The sequence below is a fragment of the Fusarium mangiferae genome (assembly GCF_900044065.1).
Source record: "Fusarium mangiferae strain MRC7560 genome assembly, contig: FMAN_scaffold009, whole genome shotgun sequence".
Lineage (NCBI taxonomy): Eukaryota > Fungi > Ascomycota > Sordariomycetes > Hypocreales > Nectriaceae > Fusarium > Fusarium mangiferae.
The window spans coordinates 953,630-979,490 of record NW_024573929.1 but is presented as its reverse complement, the minus strand read 5'-3'; the positions used below and the strand labels follow the sequence as shown (position 1 = coordinate 979,490).

Genomic DNA, 25,861 nt, shown 5'->3' with positions numbered 1-25,861 from the left:
GGGTCAGAATGCTCTCCTTAACGAGGCATCAGTTAGCGTTATATCCAATGTATGAAGCCCTGATAAAATTATTTGATATCTACTTTCAACAGTAGGGTGAGGACCATGCTTTTCTAAATAGATGTATCGAAACTTGTCCAACCTCGGATGAGAGTTTGTTCAAGTGAGTAGCAACGGTAAAGATGAGTGTGTGGTGTTGGTGGTGAAGCTAAACTATGTGACTGACGCAAGCATAGACTCGTACTTCCCGCCACCTTCATTCGTCTTCAACTTGCAACCTCCACGATCACATAACATCATTATCTCTTTTCCAGGATATAATCAACACCGTCTCAGACATGGCAACAGGAGTTAGCCACGATCTCACTACTCAATCATCTCCAGAAAAGCTCTTGCGTATTGGCACAGGCTGCTGTGGAAGTGTCTGGGCTGACGCAGACTCGTCAAAGGACAACGGCACTCCCTCCTGCATCAAAAGAGAAGACGGAGACCCGCACAGATCCATTACAAATGAACACTTCATACATCAGCTTGTTGTTCAATCTCTTCAACTAAATCCACAACATGCAAGAAACTTCCGAATACCCCTCTGCCGTGGATTTCTTAAGAAGGATGATGAGGGCTGGTCTCTGGTCCTCCCCCGACTTCCATCAGGTTCAAAACCTTGTAACGCATTGCTCAGCGAAAAGGTTCAGCCACTCTCGGAAGACGTTAGAAAGCTGTTGGTCTCCAAGTTTGCAAGAGGAGGAAGTGACCAGGACGCTATAATCAACGACAAAAAGAACGAGCACTGCCTCATCCGCCCATATCTTGGTCGCCGAAAGAAGGATTGGGGAGATACGAACCGCAGCACTTTCTTCAGTCTAAGGAACTTCCCACTTCATCTAGACCGAATGATAGAGCTTGGTCTCGATGTGCAAAGCTACGCGAAGGTCATGGCTGAAGGCCTCGCATTTCTTCATTGGGTTGCACGCATTGATGCCAACGACGTCGAATTCGTTCTTGCTCGTTCGCGCTCGACTTCACACTCATACCCAAACAGCCCATTCGACAAAACTCTCTTTGGGGCGCATTCGATGTGGATTATAGACTTTGATTGCTGCAATCCTGTCACAATGGATGATAATGGTGCTGCAACCGCGGCTGAGTGTTTTTGGCGAAACGATCCGTATTATCCTCGACCTGGGTCTACGGACACTTCTGATCAGGAGCTTTGGTGTGCTTTCAAGGACCACTATCTAGAGGTGAGCGGGGAGATATTGAAGGAGGAGAAGCAGTCTGTGAAGGATCTTCCTAAGTTATTGATCAGTATTATCGAGGAGGGTCCAAAGTTCACGAAGGAAAATAGCTAGCAACGGCAGTCAAAGAATCGTAAAGTCCTTGTTACAGTAACACAGACTAGGTACCCCAAGATGTGCCCTTCATAATGATTCCTTGAAACTATAAGTGAAGAAAGAGTTTCAGGGTAGCATCGGTAATCTCTATCTGGGGTGCTCATATTACTCTAGAGTTGCAATAGTTTCAAGCTTCAATTCCAATCTTGCTGACAAATTAGCCGATCAAAGTCTTATTCGTATGTACGGATTTGCAGAGCGGTCAGCTTTGATATAATAGACACGGAATTCCGATGCTGACGGTAGGATCGTTCTTCCCAGTCGGTGGAACTCCAGGATTGTCGGAGTCCAGAACAGGCAACTAACTAGAGGTCCAATTATACCCATTCGAAGGAAGCGCTGAAACGCGAATTTCATCCGAATTGTCAATTGCTTATGGCCAATTCGTTCTTAAATACCAAGAGTTTCCCTACGACCCCTTCTTTAGTATTGTTCAAACTTTACGCACGATAGAACCGACTACAACACCCAATGTTTGCTGCATTTCTCGAGAAACTCGCCAATGCTGGCGGACCTGAGGTCACCTACGAGGCCGGCTGTCACTGTGGATATATCAGCCTCTCAGTAGCACTCTCTCCTCCTCTGCCCAAGCATGAGGTCATAAACTGCAATTGTTCTATTTGCCGTCGAGGAGGTTACCTTCTTGTTTGTATGAATTGCTCAAGATTTGTGGTCGGACAATGCTGACCCGAATCACTCACTAGATCCCGCGTATGAGAAAGTGACCTGGCACAACGACTCAGATAAGCGTGTCTCACGGTATCAATTCAACACAAAGGCTCGCGATCACATGTTCTGCCCCAAATGCGGTGCCAGCATCGGTATCGACTTTGCGAGGGTATGGCCTGAGGCTCCTCGCTATGGTATCAGTGTGGGTGATATGAAGCACTATCGCAGAATGGTCTTCATTGACATTTTACAGGTGCGACAATTTAACAACATCGATCTCGACTCACTTCAATACATGAAGCTCGATGGCTTACATACCGCTGAACCAGGAGTTGACTTGTCTGGTCAAGAGATTGGTGCAAAGGCAGATGAAGCCCCTGCTTCTAGTTCTTAATTACAGAAGCTGTCGGTTGGATTGGCGTTGGTGGTGGGAAACGGTTTCAGAGGAAGAAAGAGAGCTTACACCACTTGAGAGATCGAGATCAGCTGAAGTCTTGTTTGGGACCCAAGCCTGGCCAAGCCATTTACGCAAGCTTTTGGTGGTGGGGGTTGGGGATGATCATGCCATGGATGTTGATACTTGGGAATTCCCTGTCTGGCTGAACTCTTGTATCTTGATCAGTGATCAGCAGTCTTGGCACGCATGAAACAAGATGATCTGATGAGTTACTGTGACATTGTGCCTATAATTATCTTTCAATTGTCACTGAAGAAAGTAGACATCATCGTCTTTTATGATATTGGATGCTGCTGATAAGGCCATCAACGTCATTCACGGTTAGTGGCGCTCCGGAATTAAGCACCTAGCCACGAGTGCGGGGAGCTCTCCCCTGGAGCTGGCCTTGACGCGGCTCTTTTGCCCGCTAAAACTGATCGTCCCGGGGCCAAAGCTCCCTGTATTGGAGCTACGTACTTGCGGATAACCGACGTCATCGACCTCAATCATGCCTTGCACTTGATTGCTTTCCTTGGTTGATTGCGTTTCAAGCAACCATCCCAAAGCGATGAATCAATCGCAATGGGCCAAGTAGTGTTATTTGTGTGACGCTAATTTCAATTCTGGTGTCATATCAATCTTTCACCTCTCTCCCTCTTCTCGTCTTCTCCTCCTCTTTTCTCTTTTCTCTCTTCATCATTATACCCGAGTTGAGGATCTCAACCACCAGCTGAATTCTCTGTCTGCCTTGAGGTTCGCCATCATGTCGCAGTTTGAGCAGCAGCAGATCCCTGCGGCTGGGCAGCACTACAGCGCCCAGAACCGTGTGCCTAATGTTCGCCAGTTCATGGACCAGCTGGATCAGAATAAGAAGGCCCGTGATGCTGAGATTGACGAGCAACTGAAGCAGAACAAGATCCACGGAGAGACAAAGGATCACAAAAATGATAGAGCTGAAGCTCTTCGGAAGCAAAAAGACATCCGCACCGTGCGCGATCCTGTGACAGGAAAGGATGTTGGCATTCGAGATGCCGACATTGATTACAAGGAAGCTGTTGAGAACCCCCAGGTAGGCACCAAAATGTTGCTAAAGAAAAGCAGGGGCTGACGTTTTCAGCTATCAATTCCCAACGAGAACTTAGGAAAGCCTGCCACCATCGCCACCTCGTCGAAACAGTCTGGCGAAGAGTATCGTTACGCCCAAGATGTCACAGCACCTCCTGACCCCGTCCAAGAGGGTGCAACTTCAGATGTCCCCATTCGAAGTGAGAAGACATCAGTCGTGTTCTACAAGACTCCTTCTGTCAGCTACGAACCAATGTTCGAGATTCTCGAGCAGCGTAGCAACGTTTTGTGTATCGGTATCTTTGCCGCCATCGTCTTTATTGGAAAGATGTTTGGCGGTCGCCTTCTCGGTCTTATTCCCCTGGGTTTCTGTGTAGCTTCTGGTGTTTTCCTTTGGACAAAAGATTTGATTCGTCAGGGCAGAGATCTCGAATGGTCGAGCGAGCAAGAGCGTGGCGAGACTGCCACCGCCAACTTGATCCCTGAGTCCGTTGAATGGATGAACACCATGCTCGGAGTCATGTGGGGTCTGATCAACCCTGAGATGTTTGCTGGCGTTGCCGATACGTAAGTAAATTTTTTGAGTGACATGACCTGGTGCTAACTGTAACAGTCTCGAAGATGTCATGGCGGCCTCGGTTCCTGGTGTCATTGAGAACGTTCGCGTTGCAGATATCTCCCAGGGTAACAACCCCATTCGCATCCTCAACATGCGTGCTCTTCCCGACTCTCATGTCCAAGACATCAAGGACGAGCAGCACCGGCAGAACGAGAAGACTACCGACCCTGAAGAGCTCGCGGCCAATGAGCAAGCTGGCTCGTTCTACAACCTCGAAGTTGCAATCGCCTATCATGCGAAGCCCTCTGGTGCGGATATCGCATCCAAAGCGCGCAACATGGGTATGCAGCTTGTTTTCTACCTAGGTATTAAGGGGCTCTTTGGTGTTCCTTTGCCCATCTGGGTCGAACTTCAAGGCCTTGTTGCGACCGCTCGAATCCGACTTCAACTGACTCCCGACCCTCCTTTCCTTAAAACTCTCACTTTCACACTTATGGGTATCCCTAAGGTTCAGGCTGGATGTACACCAATGATCGAGAAGGGTGTCAATATTCTCAACCTGCCTCTCATCTCCAACTTTGTCAACTGGGCCATTGGTGCTGCCGCTTCGATGTACGTGGCTCCCAAGAGTCTGTCTCTTGATCTTAGCAAGATGCTCCAGGGTGATGACATCAAGAAGGAGACATTGGCTCTTGGTGTCATGTTTGTTCGCATCCATAAGGCTACCGGCCTCAGCAAGCAAGACCAGCGTGGAAGCAAGGGTGGTGGCTCCGATCCTTACATCACCATCAGCTGGAGCAAGTTCTCCAAGCCCCAATTCTGTACTCGTGTTATCCAGGACGATCTTAACCCCGTTTTTGAGGAGAGCGCTGGTCTTTTGGTTACTGCTGATCTTCTCAAGGCTGACGAGCAGCTTTCGGTTGAGCTTTGGGACAGTGATCGATCTTCTGCTGATGATGTCGTTGGCAAGGTCGAGCTCAGCATTCAGAAACTTATTCAGCACCCCGGCAAGATGTTCCCTCAGGTTTCCAAGCTTCGAGGAGTCAAGGCAGACAGCGAGATGCCAGGAGAGCTCCACTGGGAAGTCGGCTTCTTTGGCAAGACACAATTCCGAAAGGCCCTTCGAACTGATGGTCGGGACCTCAATCTCCCCAAGGCGCTGGCGGACAAGCCTGAGCTCCAAGAGAACAAGGGCTCGATTGACACTAAGGAGGAAGATGCCGTCATTCACACCCCTCCTGACCCATTGTGGCCTTCTGGTATTCTCAGCATCGTCGTCCACCAGATTGTTGGCTTAGAATTGGAAAACATCAAGGGCTCCAATGGAAAGCGAAAGGGTAGAGAGTATGAGCCAGCTCGTCCTGAAGCCGGTGAAGTCAAGGAAGAGCAGGCCAAGTCTCTTCCCAGCTCTTACTGCACCATCCTTCTTAACGACGATCTTGTTTACAAGACCCGAACAAAGGTTGTTTCCTCTCAACCCATCTTCAACGCTGGAACCGAAAAGTTCATTCGAGATTGGCGTTCTGCTATTGTTACCGTTGCAGTCCGTGACTCCCGCAACCGCCAACATGACCCTCTTATTGGTGTTGTCCCTCTCAAGGTCACAGATATCCTTCAAACCAGCAGCGAGTCTACCAGATGGTACCCTCTCGACGGAGGCATCGGCTTTGGCCGCATTCGTATCTCTTTGCTGTTCCGTTCCGTTGAGCTTCGACTTCCCCCTCCTCAATTGGGTTGGGATATTGGTACCTTCGAGTTCGTGTCTGACTCCATCACCACCACTGGCTATGCTCCTTCGAACCACGCCAAGATTCGCTTCCGTACTGGAGGCTCATCCGCCAGTATTGGAAAAAGCTCATCCTCTCGTGAGGCTGACGGCATGTCATTCAACATCAGTGGTGCCGATGGAAACCAACGTGTTCGCCTACCGGTTCGACATCGCTACAGCTCGCCCATCTTCATGGAATTCTACCCAAGTGGAAAGCGAAATCCCGATGCCTATGCCGTTCTCTGGCTCCTGGAGCTTGTTGATGGTGAAGAGACTGACTTTGACATCCCTGTTTGGAAATGCAACCACAGCGTGCGACTTTCTCAGAACTACATTACCGAAGAAAATTACAAGTCTGTTCCCGATATCGAGATGGAGCAGGTTGGTCGAGTTGGGTTCCGAGCTCGATTTTCTGCTGGCACGGATTCCGATCATATCAAGTTTGCCAGCACAAACGACGACCGTGAAACAATCGAGGCTTGGGAAGCTTGCTACGCAGAGGGTGTGCGTAAGCAGGATGTTGAGACCGAGGTTCCTCCTGTGATCCAGAAACTTCACGAAGAGTCTCTGACTCATGGCCGTGACGTTCTCGCGCAAGCCGACGAGAAGCAGAAGCAGAAGTGGCTTGCCAAGGACGGCACCGATTGGAGCGGTGCCTTTGGCGAAGATCCTTCTGTGTTGATGCGCAAGAAGAGCAACAGCGAGTCCAGCGAGGAATACGACGACTTTGATGAGGATGACTCCGATCCTGATCTTGGTATTCAAGATGCCGACACTGAGCCCACAGATCCCTCTGAGAACGGGCGTCCTTCAGTTGATACAACCGGCACCAACGCAACGAGCGCTACGAACAGTTCCCAGGCTAGCTCCAACAGCAAGAACCCCATCAAGAAGATCAAATCATACCGATCCGACAGCCGCGATATGCATCGCAAACATCGAGGTCTTATGCAATGGCGACCCATGCGCAACGTGCAGTTTGCCAAGGACGAAGCCAAGTTTGCAGTTCGAAAGGTGGCTAAGCTTGGAGCCCTGGATGGCCGAAAGCCTGATGTCGAGACTGAGGTTTAATGCATCAAAATTTCCTTTATGTTTAAGAGGCGATGATGGTTGGAAAGGCTATTGGTAAACGGATGAGATTGATGATGGCACGATTGGAGTTTTGCTGATTACGACTGTTTTGTATAAATACGAATACCAGTTACTGAAATGAATTGAATCCCTGATAATAAACAATATCTATTCCGTGATAAGTGCAAAAGCAAACGCGTAGACAAACAACGATACGGCCCAGACCTCAGCGCTGACACAATTTACCAAGTTGAAATGAGCAGCAGTATTGCTAAAAATATATATTTGGTTAAAAACATTGCCAACTCTTCAGTATTTTTCTCGTTGTTGATAATAGATGACATCTCTGATGAGTGCTAGAGCACGTGAGTAAATGAAATCGGCCTCCCGCCAGGAATCTCTTGGCAGATCTTAGCCTCCTGCCTTCAGCTTCAGCACCTCTTAACAGCAATAGCACTTTTATCCAATTCCAATAGTGGCATGTTTTACACGTTAAGAGCTTCCGTTCATTGCCATATCTCATAAACTCTTTTCCCTCTCAAATAAATTGCACAACCCGCATTCTGCACGCTAAACTTATCGCGCCACGCCGCGTCGAAGCGTGTTAAGCTGTACAGTATGAGCTTCAGCAGTATAAACCCTGGAAACCAAAGCAAAAAGACCCAGCACATCAACTTACCACCACATATCAATCGCTTTGATTCCGTCTCTGATAGTCTAGAGTCAGAGGATCCTCTAGTCAGAGATGCACCAACAAGAAGTCATAGCCAAAGCCCGGTTAAACAACATCCAGGCTCCTTGACACCAAGTGGTAGATCAAGTCTCGCTATCGTTCTCCCGAGCTCACCAGCACATTTCGAAGCTTACCAAGAAGTCAGCATCGGTGAGGAGGATGGCTTTGATGAGCCGGTCACGTCGGATCTTACCCCACGGGGAAGACCAAAGTCGTTGTTCAAAGCAGTCAACGCTCTGAAAACGTCGAGTCCGGGTGGTACACAGGCGGGAGTTTCCAGCGATGCGACGTCTACAACACCAGCGCGAGGAAGAGGAAGACCTAAAGGATCAACGAATAAGTCAAAGGGTCTGCAAACAGCAGCTGGAGCTCCTCGGCAGGCCCGACAAGCTGCTACTAAGCCGCGTTCTCATCCCAATGGGTTTCCAAAACGAAGAGGCCGGCCGCCAAAGCAACCTTCTCCTCCTCCAGAGACCATCTACTATCAAGTGGATGCACCGATCTTCCCGTTTCTATGTGAGTGGAGGGACTGCAAGGCTGAACTACATAACCTCGAAACTCTCCGGCGGCACGTTTACATCGTTCATGGTGATGATATCAGCTGCTTATGGGGAGATTGTGGGAGGCTGGAGAAACCATCTGAGTTTGATACGGACGAGGGGCTCAAAGAACACATCGAGGAGGCGCATCTAGTGCCCCTATCGTGGCACTGCGGTGATGGTTTTAATAATAATCTTGGTCGGCGGAGTTTACCGAACACGGCAGAGGGCGTACCAGACTATCTCAAGGATGAACACGGGAACCAAGTCACGCCCTCGATACGAGATCAGCAGGAAGAAGATTTGTTGACGTGGAGAAAGAACCGGCGAAAACTGAAGGACCTGCTCATTCGTATGAACGACAACCTCCCCGATGAGTCAGATGAAGAAATGGGAGTCGAGAGACAAGCAGTCTGAGGTGCTCAGAGAGTTTGGTTAGTAGAATTGAGTACGAGTCCGGCTCGGTCTAATGCAAAGCGATCTTATGATTCAAGGTTACCTTTTAGCTATCGACGGTCTTGAAGTTTCGTGAACTGAGGGTGACCTTGATGTCTTGCTATCAGTGGCTTGGAAGAGGAGCATTTGCTCAGTGAAACATGTGGAGAGACGTCTCATCCCGCGTATGATGGGGTGATGATGGAGACCACCATGGTGCTTATACGATTACACGTGAAAAGAAGCTGTCGTTCGATTGGAGCTGCTGAACTGTTGAGTGCTAGAGGTAAAGCTGTCTGCCGCAGCTGAGAGCTTCCGAAACGCGATTCCCCGTGAATGAAATAACTCAAATGAGGCTGAACTTACGAGAAACCCGATCTCTAGGGCTGAAGATGGCGTCCAGCACGGTTGTCTCAATTCAATATCATTGGCACATACGGAAATTGGAAGCGTCATCCTCACATCCCGATTATCCGAGATGGAGGGACGGGATATCTCACAACAAATCAAATTGGAACTTTTGCAGTTTAGCATAACCAACTATTTATTGGATTTTGAATTATCATTAGGCCCGAGAGAAATGCATGAACTCTGTAAACATTGTAATACCAAAGCACCAATTCCATCGATCTATTAGGTACCAGAACTGCCAAGTGGCATTGCGATCATCCCGCCTTTTTTTAGTCAGAGTAGCCTCCCTTGCCTCCGTCAAGAGGGTTCTTGACTTGAATAAGACCGGGAGCAGCAAGAGTGAATTTGGGAACGTCATCAGGAGTGGCAATGTTGTTGGAAGTAGTCAGAGCAGCGTGGGTGAAGCCCTGAGCGACCAGCTTGTGGTAAGGGAACTCAGCCTCAAGCTTGACACTCTTGCCGTTCCACTTGACGTTCTCAGCCTTGACACTGTAGGGAAGCTGCTGGCCAGTGGTGTAGGTGATGTAGATATCCTCGCCCTTGTGAGACTCTTCAAGAGTGGCGCTGAAAGTTAGGCTCTGGTCCTCAGCCTCAAGAACAGCAATGGCACCACCGTTGACCTGGAGAGCAGGGAAGATGGGAAGGTCGATCTTCTTGATGTCCTCAGTGCAAGATCCAGGAACAATAAAACCCTGGAGAGCAGACCAGGCAAAAGCAGCAGGGACAGTGGTCAGGAATGGTGACTCAGAAGGAACTTGGCCGAGGTAGATACGGTAGAACCCATTTTGCTCACCCTCTTGGCCGATGACGGACGAGATCAGGCGGACAACCTCTGGAAGACCCTCGCTAGCGAAGACAACGTTGGCGTCTTGGAGAGCACCGAGAACAACTGCGGTGAAGGTCTCAGCGAGAAGGATGGCGTCCTTGAGGTTGTCGACGGGGAATTGGTATTTGCAAGGTGAAGGGGCAAATTTGCCAGCTGACTTGAGAGTGGCCAGGGCTCCGATGGCGTGCTGCTCTTCTTGCTATTGCAAATTGTCAGTTGACTGATATCATTATGAAGATGAGCAAGTACTTACAGCAAGGACAGTCTTGAGAACATGCTTGGCCTCATGCAATTTGTCACCCTCAACCTTGTATCCTTCAATGCCATTGGTGACATTGTAGAGAAGAGAGCAAAAGTAAGCAGTCTCAAAGAGCTCGTTGAAGGCAATCAGCTGGAAAGCTGTGGTAGAACCAACACCGAGAGTGGTAGGAAGAGGAGCACCGGGGAGCTTTCCACCAGCCTGGATAGCGATCTGCTTCTCCTGTGAAGCATCAGGGTTGGGGAAGCCATTCGCAGCGGGGACCCTGTAAGATCGGGGAACAATGCCGGCAAGGGCAGAGCCTGCAAGGCCTACAGAGGCAAAGAGTGTTGAGAAACGCATAGTTTCAGTGGTTGTGATGTGAACGAAAGGGAGTGTTGGCTATGATGGGTAGGCAAACAGAGAGCGTAATGCTTTATACTGCAAGATGGGACAAGACAGTGAACGTGATATGAACTGGAGAGCGAGAATCTGTTGGGGGGAGTGCTCAGGGGATATATAGCTGTGATGGAAGAGAGACGGTACTTGGAGGAGGCTGGAGGATGGCCCAGCGACGAGAATTGAGTTCACAGCAAGGTTACCTGAGGAGGGGTCTTGAAGCTATCATGACGACATGAATCTCACCGGGACGAATGTGATGGGATTGCGCTTGTGTGCTGAATCCCGCTGTGTCTTTGATGCTACGCTAGGTCTTACGGTACTCTTCAGCTCTGGATCTTGGCCTTGCCGAGATGTTGCAGTTGCGAGGACGAGCTAGCTAGTTGAACGGCTAACACGGCCAGAGCTATCTTTGGAGTAGGGTCGGAGAATTGCGGTAGCGCGGAGACGATGTTACCTTGAGCTTATTGCATCATTGATGTATTGAATCGATTAAAGTCATGTGATGTTTAAAGATGTAGCATTCAACAGTGCTGAAAGAGTGTGCTAGTGTTTCCTCAAGAAAAGTAACTTCTCAACAGTAAAGCAACTATCAAGCATAAAACGCCAGGAAAACATAAACAAACGAAATTCAGATTGTTGCAATAACAAAACTGTTTCACAAGCTTTGGCTCGGCTCATCTGCCGTGTGGCTTGAACGCCAAATACCACCTTGCTCACACAATGTACTCCGCCCCACGGCTACATGAACCCCCAGCTTTAGTGCCAGGAACTGAAATGTCATCGGGCTACAGTACATAGGGCTTAGACTTGATTATACTCGGCACCATGATTCCGGTCGTGAAGCTATTTCGTTAGGACGGGATGGTGAAGTTCCGCTGCTAATTGGGGACTTTGGTGAGCTAAGAAAGTATTGCTGGTGTAAGACGGGACTGGAAGGAAGTTTTTGTTTGTTAACATAGATTGCATTATTGTGACATGTTATTGTATCAGAGACCTTTCGTGTAGTAGATGCTCTCAAATTGTGGAAGTTGCTGTGGTTTAAGCAGCTGGATGGATGACAGCAATTATGGACCAGCGATTCCGGAGCCGTTGGGTGTGAAAGGGCAGATCAAACACTCAAGCCAATAAGCTTGACGATCCTTGGAGCTCCAGCTGATCTTCTATGTCCGAAATGGTGCATGCCCTCAAGATCCTATCTCACTACGTTTCTTAGTTTCGAACCCAATAGAAGGCAAGAAACGCAGTTGATCTAGGGGGTATAGGCCACTCCATACGTACAGGAAAATACAGTTTTGAAGTATAAGCACGCGTGATCGAATGATTACATGTCACCTTCCAAAATTTCACGTAGTTTAGTACATCTGATGCTGTTCAAGGCGTTTTCGTATGAGCCTCTTGCAAGGTAGAAATGTTCGAGCTCTGGCCGTTCACTGAAGAATCGTGTAGTCACAGTTCGCCAAAGGATCCATGCGATTACACTCGGTTGCGATCCTATTTTACAAAAGCACACACTAAGATATAAAGACTATTTCTATCTTGTCAAAACATACTATGTACTTGATCTAGTGTATCCATAGTAGGAGATTCTTCTTTACCATCCAGAGCTGTGTAACATACCGTGGACTTGGACATCAGGTACAGCGAACGAACCTATACGCCCAACACCTATGAATCAACGGTTTCTATTAAGAAGGCATCGTATCCGTACTTCTGCTTGTACAGGAAGTGAAGCGGGTCTGACCAGGATTTGCTCGCATCTCGGTTGCGCACCTGGAGGACATATCCTATTCCACCTCACTTGTAGCGATTGTGACAGGTCAGGTTAAAAACCGTGTTGGTTGAACCTTCGCTGCTCAGACCCTGTATATTCCCCGTATCAACTGCAATTGTCATTTGATACCGCCAACCAACATAGAATTGAATGAAACCTACCCCAGTCGCAGATCATGGGTTCTGGCGCTTATGGATGTCTCCTCATTAAGTCGGCGCTTAGAGCCATGTGATGTGATGTGATACGCAACACTTATGAAACAAGGCCAGGCCCATGCTTGTGAAAATCGTTCTTCATTTTCTTCAAAACTTATGTATAAGTATTTGTTTTTCTAAAATGTTTTCCTCTGTCCGGCGCGTCTTTCGTTCTAAATCCAAACCAGACAAACCCCCTACCGTGAAGGAGAAGCCAGTTCCTCAGCCATCACCAGCGCCGATAGCTCAGACCCGAACAACTTTCTTTTACTCTGGAATACAGACATTTCATAGCACCGAAAGTGATAATATCGAGTTAGTCGGCAAGGTTTTCCCGTTTAGTCGTTGTCTGACCAAAAGACCAGCATCGTCTTCGTCCATGGATTGAAAGGAGACTGCCAAAAAACTTGGACGGATAAGACTTCGGGGAGTCCTTGGCCGAAGACACTTCTTCCTTTGGAGATTGAGACTGCACGTGTTCTCACTTACTCTTATGATTCAACTGTTACCGGCAAGGACGATGTTCCTTCCCAGAATCGAATCTCCAATCATGCATATAATCTCGTGACTGCTCTCGCATCACTTCGACAGAGCGATAACACAGTAAATATTGGATCACTACCCCTGATTTCACTCTCTTATAGCGACTCTAGGATTCACGACCTATTATATTTATCTGCCACAGTCTAGGAGGACTTGTTTGTCAGGATGTAAGTCACTCACTCACTTCTCGGGGAGCAAGAAAACATCGAACATTATATTGGTGTCAAAACAATATCAACAAATGGTATCCTAAGCTTAGCAGAGGTATCTTAAACTCAGGAAAGATATCCTAAGTCTCTTTATCATTTAGTGTCGAGACTCCAAGTTTTCTTTCCTCCCCTAGTCACTTCACTGATCCTGGATGGAGGGCTTATTGAGAAAACAGGCACTTGTCACAGCGAAACAACGGTCTGAACAGCACCTCCAAGATATAGTCAACTTCACTCGTGGTGTCATCTTTCTCGGCACACCACATCATGGATCAAGCCTCGCCAAGATCGGAGAATTAGTCTCACGCTCTGTCGGATTGATCAAAGAGACCAACAGTGATATTGTCCAAGTTTTAACAAAAGACTCGGAAGTCCTGGCCCGAATTCAGGATAGCTTTCAGGCTCTTCTCATGGCACGAAGCAAAGAGGAGGCCACCATGATAGACATTACATGTTTCTATGAAGAGCTTCCGACCAAGAAGTTCGGGGTGATCGTCCCCAAACACTCGGCCATCCTACCCGGCTACATATCAATCGGCATACACAAGAACCATGCAGATATGACCAAATTCTCCAATTCTGAGGAGCCGGGATTTGTGGCTATCTGTGGAGAACTAAAACGCTGGATGAAGAGGATTCAGCAGATACAGTCCAAACCAAAGAAGCACACTGTTGCCGGACATTGTGAGTACCTAGCCAAAGCTGACTCCATGAATCCTTAACCTTTGGGTTGGGACCCGTGCTAGGGGAGCAAGAAAACACCAGACCTTGATATAGTATGTTAAATTAAACTTACTAAAAGGTTTCCTGAACTTATCCTAAGCTTATGCTAAGTTACATAAGTATTTTTCTCCTTTAGGATCAGGGTCTCGAGTTTTCTTCTCCCCTAGCCATGATAGTGCCCAACTGAGAACTGACTTCTTAGGCCTCGTTCCATACACTTTTAATCCAGATTTCGTCGGAAGATCCGAAATACTTGACCTGGTGAAAACTCAACTTGGAGATCTAGAACCTCAGTCACGCGGTAGGGGTCATCGAAGGGCTGCGCTTTATGGTCTTGGCGGGGTTGGGTATGTTCAATAACATCCATTAGTGAAGTGTCGCCCACTGACTTCAAAAAGAAAGACCCAAATCGCATTGTCATATGCATATTGGGTCCAGGAGATCTCTCAGGATACATCAGTCTTTTGGATTCATGCTAGCAGCGTCGAAAAGTTTTCAGAAGGCTATGCCCATATCGCCAACGAGTGCAAGATCACGGGACATGAAGACCCTACTTTCGATGCCTTGCCAGCCGTCAGAGACTGGTTGGAGAGTAAGGAGAGTGGGCAGTGGCTGATGGTCATTGATAACGCTGACGACCTGCAACTTTTCTTCCCTTGCAACGAATCCTCAAAACTGAAGCCCAATGCCGAGAATAACCTGGCTCAGTTCATACCAGAATCCCCCAATGGCAATGTGCTCATCACAACAAGGAACATGCAGGTAGGCTCACGACTTACAAAGGGCAAGTTTCCCGTCGAAGTAGGCAAGATGGACGAAATTGAGGCATCTCAACTTCTCCGCCAAGGCTTACACCAGGAGGATGAGTCTGAAAAGGACTTGCTCCAGCTCTCATCCCGTCTGGAATTTCTTCCTCTAGCCTTGGTGCAAGCAGCTGCCTTTATTCAGGAGAACTCCATCACGGTCAACGAATATCTTGAGCTCTTAGATGGAAGCGCGGACGATCTCATTGATCTTCTGAACGAAGAATTTGAAACTGTCGGAAGGGACTCGGACACACCTCGCGCAGTTGCCCAGACCTGGATGCTTTCCTTCCACCAAATAGAACGACAGTACATCTTTGCTAGTGAGCTCCTCTCACTGATGTGCTTATTCGATCGTCAAAGAATACCTCTAGAATTCCTCGAGTTTTACGCCAGAGAAAATTTGCATGCAGGATCTAATACCAAGTTACAACTTGTTAAGGCACTTGGGATACTAAAGGCGTTTTGCTTCATCCGGGCAGAGAAAGCCGGTGACCATACTATGCATCGTCTGATTCAGTTGGTCACGAGGAATTGGCTGGTACGAAAAGGAAGCATAGCCGAGTTCACAAGGCACGCTTTCCTCTCTGTGTCGGACTTTTACCCCTACGCACAGTTCGAAGATACTGAATGGTTCGAGAAGTTGACGACATGCACTGGGTATCTTTCGCACGCAAACTCTGTCCTGGAGGCCCAGATACTTGAAAATGAGGAGGACAGACTTGTGAGGGCCTCCTTACTTCACCGAGTTGCGTCATTCTTCCACTACCAGGGCCGGTACCGTGAAGCAGAAATTCTGCAACGCGAAGGAGTTGGTATTCGGAAAGAGCTACTAGGCGACGATCATCTGGAGACTCTCGTTTTAGTCTCAGACCACGCGATTTCGTTGGCAGATCTGGATCAATATGAAGAATCGGAACGCTTGTTGCGAGGTGTTGTGGAGACTTGGAAACGTCTCGAAGGCGATGAACATTACAAAACTGTCGATGCTATGGGTAATCTTGCTGTCATCCTCTCCGAGCAAGACAAAGATGAGGAAGCAAATGCATTGGAGAGACAGGTTCTCGAGGTCAGATTACGAACACTCGGAGAAGAACACCTCGACACTATCCACACGATGGATAATCTTGCAGTCAACCTAGATGGGGAGGTGGAGGAAAAGGAAAGGATGCAGAGAAGGTGCTTGGAAGTAAAGATAAAGCATCTTGGTGAGGAGCATCCTCTAACACTCGACAGTAAGGCAAGTCTGGCGAGAACATTATTTAGCAAAGGTTGTGGCCTCTCGGAGGCTGAGGACCTGCAGGTTGAAGCCTTCGAGACTAGCAAAAGAGTTCTTGGTCTGGAAAACCCCAAAACTCTGAGCCTCATGACTGACCTTGGTACCACGTGGTTGGCATATGGTCAGCTCTTCATAGACGATAGGCATTTGTATCCCGACGTCGACATGCTTGGTGATGCGAGGAAGATATTGGAGGAATGTCTTGAGCTCCGGACAAAGCTATTTGGTCCAGATCATTTCTACACGAATACGACACGCCAAGTGCTGGAGGAGTGCCTAGAGTCAATCGAGGTCGCGAGACGTCTTGATGCAGAAGCGGAGGCAAAAGCAGAGGCAAAAGCAGAGACTACCCTCGGGGAGCAAGAAACATCAGACCTTGATCCTAAATGACGAAAAGACTTAGGTAAATTAGCATAAGCTTAGGATACCTTTTGCTAATATTCTCTTGCTCTCCGAGGAGAGTTGCCCGAGGTCATGAATTCGCAACGTCTATGGTTTTGAAAAGGAGCAAAACACCAAAGAGAAGACTAGAGCTGTTTTTTTTTTAGCCATCACGAACAACCATCATTGCATAGATTTATTGAAAGAGAGGCTAGCATAATCCATTCAAACACAAGCCATATCATATTACACCGCTTCGCCAGTGCTACCCAAAAGTCTTTTCGTTTCGTCGCTGTTGAGGCATGCTTCCGAACATTCCACATTTCATCAGGCCCGTATTCATATACCCTATTTCGTCGTGGAGTTCGCGGAAAATCGGTGAAATTTTGAGCCAAGGCTGATAATGTTCGTACAGCGCGCAGAACAAGTGTCTATTTCTTGCCTGCAAGACCTGCGGCAGCCTTGCGCGCATCGGCTACAGGGGTTGTCAGCATTTTTGGTTCCAAAAGCGACGTTGTGTTGGTTCGCAGTTGTATTCGGAAGTCGATCGATGATAGGGCTGCAAGTGGTTGGTTGAACATACAAGCTGCCTGTTTTCGTCGCATAATTTCAGCCGCGGTCTCATTCTCCTGCTGCATCTGAGTACCAGACTTGTTTGTACCCGACTTCTGTAGAAGAGAAAGATCAGGTTAGTAATTTGTCTTGTGGCACAAATTCATGGAAGACAATTGAGGATAAGACGAACCATTTTACTCTTCTCTTTCTCCCTTTTGGCCCGAGCCAGGTCACGCTGGTTGCCACGAGCCATGTTATCGATCAATATTCGAGTTGAAACGAAGGTTTAAACAGAAATTATAGCGAAGCCAAGAGATGAAGTCGTTGGTGGTTTATATTCGAGCAAGAGGCAAAGAGGCAAAGAGGAAAAGAAAGTAGTTGCGACACGAGCGGCCAGACCGTCAGATCAACCTAAGCAGACAGGACTGAAGGCTGTGCCCTTTTCCGCTTTAGTGCCAGTCTATACCAAGGGGCCAATCGGAGAACAAGGTTTTGGAGGCCTGGATGGCCTCGATATGGGCTGCATTGACCGATCTAGGTACTTTGATTTCGCATACTCGTCTCACGTAACCTTAGGTATCTCGCACTTGTCACCCAACCCAGTTTTTTTCAGCTTACACGACCTCACCTCATCAAAGTGTCAACTGGCAAAACAATGCAGCCCCATGGGTGAGAAAGGTAGATTTTCGCCAAGTTGAGTTCTGAGGAACAGAACTATTGTTCATTGGTCGATGCTTGCTCCTTAACAAAGTCACCCACATCACAAGTCCAAACTTTAATGCCGACCTCCAAGATGTAGGTACAACAGCACACATGAGAAAGTTCATCCGAGCTGGGTTTCTTAAATAGATCAGCCACGTAAGATATAGACTCACCGAACTCAATGTGTACTTAATGATCTCATGTGTCACTCACAAAAGACTTATGACATGCTTGGAGAAATGAGGCACCCCCGAAGACAAGAGCATGTGCTTCAGTGGGCTAAAGCAGCAATCTCATTGGCGTCCTAAAGCTCATATGCCAGCAAATAGATACAATACTGAGTTCAATAGTTTGTTGTATTGCTTACGGCGCTGTTGCGCTTTGGCTATTTCATGTCAGGTGGATACCAACTTACAGCTTGATAATGAAACATGACTTACATACGCTTAGCTGAGATCAAAAGAGGCATCAATAGCAAATGCCATAGTATTTTCTATCCATTTGAAATAAGATAACAGAAAGAAGTATCTATTTGCTAATGAGACTGAGCAGTCGATCAACCTTCCCTGGTTGGTAAATGGCCCGGCAACGTGGTTCGGCCCACATGGAGCCTCGCTTGACCAAAACACCAAAAAGAATTATCGCCAAAAACATACAACAGCGGGGATTCGCTGGTCGTCACCGACCCAACTACTAATCCGCCCCTTATCAGCTTATCTATGGGAGAGCGGACGGGATCCCGAGTTCTCTGATAGGTATGGTCGTATGTGAGAAACTGGTGCCATACTCCAGGTTATAAGGACGTTTTGGATGAGACACAGCAGGCAATGTTAGTTACTCATCTGTAGTATCACCGTAAAGCGGGCAGACCGATGTTATTACGTCGTATTCGTCCAATAGCTTGCCAGGTTTCAACCTCATCAAGTTCAACACCAGGTTGCCTTGTCTTAACAATCTGAGTTTGTAAACACTTCGAGGCGTCTCTTGAGCTTGTTTGCAAACCAGATCTTAGTAATGAATTCAGAAATTAGCTCTCTCTCTCTGCTTAATGCTCCGAAACAAAAAATGCCTGTTGGCTATTCATCGTCCATTCTGTGAGCAGTCATCATAACTCTATACCGGCGGAGACACTTCGGTCACTCAATGGCGGGTTTCTCTGGTAATACGATGAAGATCATTTGGTTACTCTACAAGTCTTCCAAATGACAATTTGGCTGAGATAAGGTACCAAATGGCTGGTGTGGATTAAGCCATGAAAGCAAAAGGCCCAGCCAAGTTGGCTCACTTACACAAACAACACTCAGCACCTAAAACGCTACTCGTTGCTCACAACACAACACATATTAATACGTATATAAGCTCCTCGTAATGTTTAGCATGTTAAGCTTACGAAACGGCATTAGCGAACATTACCAGTACCGCTCTCCTACACGCCGTGACTAGACGCTTTCGTATACGCGTAATTCGAAACTTTCACTTGTGATCTTTTTGAAGATCACTTACGGCTAATAAATCTACGCGTACAAACTGTGAGATCTTATGAATTAGCGCAATGAGATTCAATTCAATTCCAGTTGAGAAGGCTTCTCGTATGCCAAGGAGCTTCTCTTATATACGTATGTCATTTTTGAATGTTGCAAGTCCCATCGGATATGACGTTATGGATTTGGGAGGGGTTTTACAGTAACTAAGCAAGTCGACCAACTTGAATTCGATAACCATACCAGCACTGAACATTGGACCTCGTGTCTTCTGATGGATTGCATGAACATCCAAGATAGTCCTGTCTTTTCACATCTCAGGTCAAGCACGGCTGACTAGCGTTGATAACCCCTTGACGGTGGTTCAAGCTTCATCATGCCACTATTTCTAGGGTAGTCCACTCAGACATGAATATTTCTGATTATGGAAGCTACAGCGACATTGAAAGGCTCTGCGGACCAATATAATTGATCAATCATCAAGTGTTGAGTTTAGAGTTGGTTCTTCATAGGGGCCGGGTTCAGTATTAGATCCCGAAGCCACTCCCAGGACAAAGTTGGGGTCTTTTCGAGTCCGTAACTCGGATGTTGTCAAGCATCGTTCCACAAACAAAATGGCCCTGTTCTGACATCTCCCCACATCACCATTGCACAAACGTGGACTACTAGGATAGGAAGTACTGCAATGCTGATCGCCTCATTCATGTCATGAGCTTCCGACTCAATCATTTTCTAGAAAGGCAAGGTACAATCTGCAGAGTCCAAGCAAGCAACCCCAGGCCGCGGGAACCAATATCGAGAACCCACAGGGTCTCTTTTCCGATCTGGCAAGACGCTATCGACGCCTCATGATTCTAGCGCATAGACAGACTCGAAACGTAGGTACCGGTCTAGTGGCTCGCGCCCTAGGATGCCTAGGATGCCCGAAAGACGGGCCCAGCAACAACCCACTGTAGAACGTCACTCCTTTACCGGGGACTTCGGGAGGATGAATGCTTTGGCTAAATTCGCAATTACGCTTTAGTCTATATCTCACGGCATTATCTCACCGGAGTTTGCGGGCAGTGGAACGATACCGAGCGGCCGAGGGAGGGCGCAGTTGGCTTTGTCAGATAATGAGAAGCCAAGCCAACCTAAGCTCACCTTAAACTAACGTTACCCAGACCCTAGGAAGCACCCAAGCTAGGCCATCCAAGCCACAGAGAGGTGCGAGGCGGGCGAGTTTAGAAGAGGCGAGGCGTTCCAGATCCCCGCCTACAAGGGAGACGAGGGAATTCACCTCGAGTTTGCGTGAGATGCGAGTGTACAGTAGTATAATTATGTTGAATGCAGTAACATGCAAAGTGACAGCCCGCATACAGTATTCCCCTATCCAGGTTAAGTTCATATGTAACTCTATTAACAGAGAAGAGGAAACAAAGTCACACCCATCCATCCATTGGACCATGGGTGAGGCTACGCCTAAGATCGCTAGACTTTTAGAGCTGAGTTAGTGGGCGGGCAATGGTGATAGAGGGGCCGATGCCGACCTGCATTGCATTGGACTGAGGTGCATCCATGGATTGTAATTATTAATCATGCCTCAGGCAGAAGTCTCCGACGCCGCCCCCATTCCCATCGAATCCATCCATTCCCATCCATGGTCAGGGCCCATTTCCAATCCAATTCCCAGATCAAGGCCAATCCTAAGCAAGACCCATCTATAGCCTGCCTGTCCCAGTCCCAGTCCCAGTCTCAGTCTCGGTCTCAAGGCCAGCAGCGTCATTCCTCTTGAGGCTCTTGTGTCTTCTTCCTCCCTTTTCTTCTTTTACAACAGTGGTGTTGCTCTAAGCTCCCCTGTGACTTCTTTCTCTCAACAGGGTACCTTAGCTTCGTCTACTCATCCGTCCCGACACTTATACCTATCTCGCTACGGACCGATACAGGGCCGCGACTTCAACGACGCGCAACAACAATCCCCTCGTGGATCTTTTACCCGACTCGATCAACATCAACCCGCAAACGTCCTCTCGCCTCCCAATTATTTATTTTGTCGAATATGGAAGCAAATCTCTAGTCGAACTACCGCCAAAGCTGTTTCCGTCTCCACCCATCCAAACATTTCCGATAACGTTACTGTCGCTATGCCGTCTCAAAAGACCTCCAATGGCCCCGGCCAGGTGAGCCATCGCCTGCGCAATTTCTTCCGCATGAACACTGGAGGTAGCACCGGCAGTGCTTCTAGCGATAAGGAGAAGGAGAAGGAGAAAGAAAAGGGCTCGGCCGCCACCACTCCCGATCCCTCAAAATCCCGTCATACCAAGTTCTTTAGTAATACCGTCGGCCGTCTGCGCGCGCATACCGTCGCTAGTGAGGGTAACCAGCTGGAGGAAGCCATGAGTCCTACGGCACATGCGAACCCTTATTTCGCCCATCAAGGCCAACCAGGATTGCGCCACCACAATTCCGACTCCGTTCCCCCAAGCCCTCCCGATACACCGAGTCTCAAGGTCCAAGGCCCTGATGGTGCCCCTGCGAACGATCAAACTACCAGCGAAACCAAAGAGGAACTCGCCCGGAGACTTAGAAGAGTCGCCAGTGCACCCAATGCCCAGGGCCTGTTCTCCAAAAACGATCCCAACAATGAGCGTCCCGCAACTGCCGAGCTTGGCAAGGATCCTCTCCTCACAAGTTCAGGCGCATTGGGTCTTATAGAAACGGCAAAGGCTCTTGAGGCCGAGGACAAGGCCAAGCACGCCAATTCTGACGATGTTCTTGCTGCTCTTCCTGCCCCTAATCTGGGTATGGCTTTCCGCCGCACCTATAGTTCCAATTCTATCAAGGTTCGAAACGTTGAAGTTAGCCCGTCCAGCTTTGACAAGATCAAGCTTATTGGAAAGGGAGATGTCGGAAAGGTGTATCTTGTGAGGGAGAAGAAGAGCAGCAGGCTTTATGCCATGAAGAGTACGTCCATCACTCACGTTTACTATCGCGACAACGACTAACTAGCCGCAGTACTAAGCAAGAAGGAAATGATCAAGCGCAACAAGATTAAGCGAGCTTTGGCAGAGCAGGAAATTCTTGCAACAAGTAACCATCCGTTCATTGTCACATTATACCACTCCTTCCAGTCCGAAGACTACCTATACCTGTGTATGGAGTACTGTAGTGGTGGCGAGTTCTTCCGCGCTCTGCAAACACGACCTGGAAAATGTATTCCTGAAGAGGATGCTCGATTCTATGCCGCCGAGGTGACAGCAGCACTGGAGTACTTGCATCTTATGGGTTTCATTTATCGAGACCTGAAGCCTGAGAGTATGTTGAGAAGCCGTGCTTACAAATCCACCGCTGACCCTTTGTGACAGACATTCTCCTGCACCAATCGGGCCACATCATGCTTTCAGACTTCGACTTGTCCAAGCAATCAGACCCTGGTGGCAAGCCGACCATGATCGTCGGCAAGAACGGAGCCCGCACCGATGCTCTGCCAACTATCGACACTCGGTCATGTATCGCTAACTTCCGCACAAACTCTTTTGTTGGCACAGAAGAGTACATTGCGCCAGAAGTGATTAAGGGCAGCGGTCACACAAGTGCCGTCGATTGGTGGACATTGGGTATCCTTATTTACGAAATGCTTTACGGCACAACGCCCTTCAAGGGAAAGAACCGAAATGCAACTTTCGCAAATATCCTTAGAGAGGATATTCCATTCCCCGATCATACTGGTGCACCACAGATCTCCAAGTAAGTCCTGGGTGAAAACTCACTACCCTACCGTTCTAACCAAGCCACAGCCTCTGCAAGTCTTTGATAAGGAAACTGCTCATCAAGGACGAGAATCGACGACTGGGCGCCCGAGCTGGCGCATCAGATATCAAGGCGCATCCATTCTTCAGAACGACACAATGGGCACTCATTCGACACCAAAAACCACCGATTGTTCCTCACGCGGGCCGAGGAGTTGATACAGTCAACTTCCGAAACGTCAAGGAAAGTGAGAGTGTCGACTTGTCAGGATCGAGGGCGATGAACTTAAAGGGAGTCCCATTAGACAGTGGACTGGCAACTCCTGGTGGTGAGATTGCCGACCCATTCCTCGAGTTCAACAGTGTCACTCTGCATCACGATGGCGACGACGATCATCACCGTTGAGTTCGAGTTTCGAGTTTCTGGGTGCAACATTTGAGGTTCAGGAGTTCGAAATATTGTTATTGATAGTTGACCTCGATCATGGATTGGACATGTTGCCGCACGTATACGCATGGGGTTATGATCTGAGATTCTTGCACTGGGGCGTCTATTCTTTTATTCAGCGTCATTTGACACATACTTTGCACTCGACACTCCTTTGGACGATTGCTTGTAAGGGAGAGGGGGAGAGAAACTACGAAAGGCAGAAGAGACAAAAGAAGCGGACAACGAAAGGGGACAGAAAACAGAAGCGGAGGGTAGAGAAACCAAAGAGACAAGAGAGAGGAAGTCTTAGCATCCTATGATTTTGCCGCTGTTAAAATGGCGTCTGGTCTGGCGTTTCGGGGAGAGCGGGAAAGAAGTCATGTTATGTAAAGTTACCATTCAACAAAGATGACGAGCCATGCACGAACGAAGGCTAGCTTATAGAACCACAGGGATGATTTTGTTATGGTGTCTTGAGTGAAATGAGTTGAGCCAACGCGCCAATATACCAACTACAAGCCGGCTTGTGTCATGAGTCAATCATAGATAAACAAGGTTCATCTATCTGACTTGACAGGTGTTTATGTAATATTTCTCTCCCAGGTGAATACGTCGCGTGTTGAGGTTCTTTCACGGTTTGGGTCATCTGGACTCAAGGACTCGGCACATGACCACACTTAGACACTTGCTGATGGAGGCGCAGGGGAACATCTGCCTAACTGAGACCCTTGAGGACCCCTAAAGTCTGAAATGAAAGGAGTCTTTACCAGCGAAATTATGGGGACAAAATGCCTTGAGAACTTCTCCCATGACGGCAGTTGTGTTCATGAGGTCGGGTAGAAGATAGTGCTGAAAGACTCAAAAGAGTGAAACTCCCACAAATTCGACTTGGTACGGTCTCAGGAACACTTCTAACAACAGTTTTGGCTAGCTTGAGTCTCATTTGTATATCGAATCTAGCGGTTTGAGTCGCCCAGAAGAACAGAGAATAAGTACCCCAATGTCACGACCACGCCCGGCTCCCGAAGCCCGGCACCGGACTCGGCGCTCATCGGATCGGGTCATTCCCGTCACCGGAAGACCACAGCTTTCCCGGCCATATCTTCTCGAATGGAGCACACAAAACTGTCGACAGAAAGAATTACTCAATGTTGAAGAATTTCAAGAAGAGATGGTCGCGGTGGAAAGGCCCGGTTGGCGGAAGTTGGCTATTGTAAGAGGGGAGTGCGATATGGGTGTTTTGCTAGGCATCGAGTTGGATAAGAAAAGAGGCGGATGGGTTTGGGAGTTTCCTGAGACTGAGATAAGGAAGAGGAAGCCTGAAGAGGAGGATGGCGAGACGAAAGAGCAAGATGACGATGAGTCTGATGAGGATGAGGGGATTAGAATATGTCGTGCATCTCTCATGGTCAAGGAACAACTCCCTATCCTCCTCCTCGATGGTCTTCCATTTAGAGTATCCTCACGACCTTATCGCCCCTCTAGAATCCCAAGTAATGCTCGCCCAGACAGCAAAACATCAGGTAAACGTCCCCCGAAGCGATCCGGCCTGGAAGATTCCCTGTGGCAAGCCCTCGTCGACATCCGCCCAATAGAGGATCTAGTCGCAGAGCTCATCTACGACATGTGGCTCCAGAAACTCGACTCATTGCCACCTCTTGGGTCTGATTCTGTGGACGTTCAGTGGACTATCGCACGAGCCCTTGAAACCAATGCAGATATCACAAAGAGCATGGAGCGGCGAGGAGATTTCAGTACCATTACATCTGCAAACTGGTCGAATCTTGCAGAACGTCTGCATAGACGTATACAGCTCTCTGTTACAGTTGCTCTCCAAGCACATGCCCAAGAAGCTCAAAACGACCCCAAAAATTCAAACTCCAGAAGTCTAGATCGAATAGCATATCTAGGAGGTCTGTTACTGCCCCTGACAGTTGTATCAGGGATATTGTCAATCGAGAGTTCATATGGTCCTCAGGGCAACTCATTTTGGGTGTTCTGGCTTGCATCAGGGCTTTCTTCCCTCCTCGCGATCCTCATCATTTATGCAGATCATCTGAGAACTTTGGATGTGTGGATGGAAGTTGCAGCAAGCGAGATTCTGGACTTGGACCACAACAGACGGTTCCAAGCGAATAGGACACCACGCCGACGGGAATACTATAGCAGTGGCGATCCAGAGCGAGGAGAAGCTAAGATAACGACAGCATCAGATGGAGGCGTGTATGTTGTGCAGCATAGAGGAGATGGAACGAGAGGCAAGGCTTGGAGGAGAGGGGAACTTGGTTGGGTTGGGGCGATGAAGAAAATGTCAGGATGGTATAGATGGAGGGGAAGTCCAGGGATGGAATTCAGGATGCCAGGTTGGGAGAGGAAAGTAAAGAACTTGGTGTGGTGATAAGATATATGTCTCCAGACTTCTCAGGATTAGATGGTACAGAGGCTATAAATGACAGGGCTTTATATTCAATTGATAGATCACGCCTTGCGTTTCATATTAAATAAGATATCAAGAT

At 48.1% G+C, this 25,861-nt stretch overlaps 9 protein-coding genes and 1 non-coding gene across 10 annotated transcripts; 7 read left to right on the top strand and 3 right to left on the bottom strand.

The window, feature by feature from the left end:
* Window positions 1–338: 338 nt before the first annotated feature.
* Window positions 339–1,352, top strand: FMAN_12417 (uncharacterized protein; the record flags this gene model as incomplete). Its single annotated transcript, XM_041834955.1, has 1 exon — window positions 339–1,352. One exon carries the CDS (start codon window positions 339–341, stop codon window positions 1,350–1,352), a length of 1,014 nt encoding a protein of 337 aa, XP_041685166.1.
* Window positions 1,353–1,865: 513 nt separating this feature from the next.
* On the top strand, window positions 1,866–2,457 carry FMAN_12416 (uncharacterized protein; the record flags this gene model as incomplete). The annotated part of the gene is made up of 3 exons (XM_041834954.1): window positions 1,866–2,043; window positions 2,099–2,265; window positions 2,317–2,457. 3 exons carry the CDS (start codon window positions 1,866–1,868, stop codon window positions 2,455–2,457), a joined length of 486 nt encoding a protein of 161 aa, XP_041685165.1.
* Window positions 2,458–3,262: 805 nt separating this feature from the next.
* Window positions 3,263–6,962, top strand: FMAN_12415 (uncharacterized protein; the record flags this gene model as incomplete). Its single annotated transcript, XM_041834951.1, has 3 exons — window positions 3,263–3,568; window positions 3,617–4,131; window positions 4,178–6,962. The coding sequence occupies 3 exons, from the start codon at window positions 3,263–3,265 to the stop codon at window positions 6,960–6,962; spliced, it is 3,606 nt and encodes a 1,201-aa protein (XP_041685164.1).
* A 618-nt stretch (window positions 6,963–7,580) lies between these two features.
* On the top strand, window positions 7,581–8,651 carry FMAN_12414 (uncharacterized protein; the record flags this gene model as incomplete). The annotated part of the gene is made up of 1 exon (XM_041834950.1): window positions 7,581–8,651. One exon carries the CDS (start codon window positions 7,581–7,583, stop codon window positions 8,649–8,651), a length of 1,071 nt encoding a protein of 356 aa, XP_041685163.1.
* Window positions 8,652–9,349: 698 nt separating this feature from the next.
* Window positions 9,350–10,507, bottom strand: FMAN_12413 (uncharacterized protein; the record flags this gene model as incomplete). The annotated part of the gene is made up of 2 exons (XM_041834949.1): window positions 9,350–10,105; window positions 10,160–10,507. The coding sequence occupies 2 exons, from the start codon at window positions 10,505–10,507 to the stop codon at window positions 9,350–9,352; spliced, it is 1,104 nt and encodes a 367-aa protein (XP_041685162.1).
* A 2,146-nt stretch (window positions 10,508–12,653) lies between these two features.
* Window positions 12,654–16,458, top strand: FMAN_12412 (uncharacterized protein; the record flags this gene model as incomplete). The annotated part of the gene is made up of 6 exons (XM_041834948.1): window positions 12,654–12,826; window positions 12,877–13,114; window positions 13,165–13,221; window positions 13,440–13,947; window positions 14,189–14,333; window positions 14,385–16,458. The coding sequence occupies 6 exons, from the start codon at window positions 12,654–12,656 to the stop codon at window positions 16,456–16,458; spliced, it is 3,195 nt and encodes a 1,064-aa protein (XP_041685161.1).
* Window positions 16,459–16,880: 422 nt separating this feature from the next.
* On the bottom strand, window positions 16,881–17,257 carry FMAN_12411 (uncharacterized protein; the record flags this gene model as incomplete). Its single annotated transcript, XM_041834947.1, has 3 exons — window positions 16,881–16,924; window positions 17,033–17,117; window positions 17,195–17,257. The coding sequence occupies 3 exons, from the start codon at window positions 17,255–17,257 to the stop codon at window positions 16,881–16,883; spliced, it is 192 nt and encodes a 63-aa protein (XP_041685160.1).
* Window positions 17,258–18,355: 1,098 nt separating this feature from the next.
* On the bottom strand, window positions 18,356–18,471 carry rrna31. Its single transcript, XR_005994022.1, has one exon. It is a non-coding gene; the product is annotated as a ribosomal RNA (ribosomal RNA).
* A 2,839-nt stretch (window positions 18,472–21,310) lies between these two features.
* Window positions 21,311–23,321, top strand: FMAN_12410 (putative serine/threonine protein kinase NRC-2; the record flags this gene model as incomplete). The annotated part of the gene is made up of 4 exons (XM_041834946.1): window positions 21,311–22,130; window positions 22,182–22,481; window positions 22,532–22,913; window positions 22,964–23,321. The coding sequence occupies 4 exons, from the start codon at window positions 21,311–21,313 to the stop codon at window positions 23,319–23,321; spliced, it is 1,860 nt and encodes a 619-aa protein (XP_041685159.1).
* A 1,024-nt stretch (window positions 23,322–24,345) lies between these two features.
* Window positions 24,346–25,743, top strand: FMAN_12409 (uncharacterized protein; the record flags this gene model as incomplete). The annotated part of the gene is made up of 1 exon (XM_041834945.1): window positions 24,346–25,743. The coding sequence occupies one exon, from the start codon at window positions 24,346–24,348 to the stop codon at window positions 25,741–25,743; it is 1,398 nt and encodes a 465-aa protein (XP_041685158.1).
* Between the last annotated feature and the right edge of the window lie 118 nt (window positions 25,744–25,861).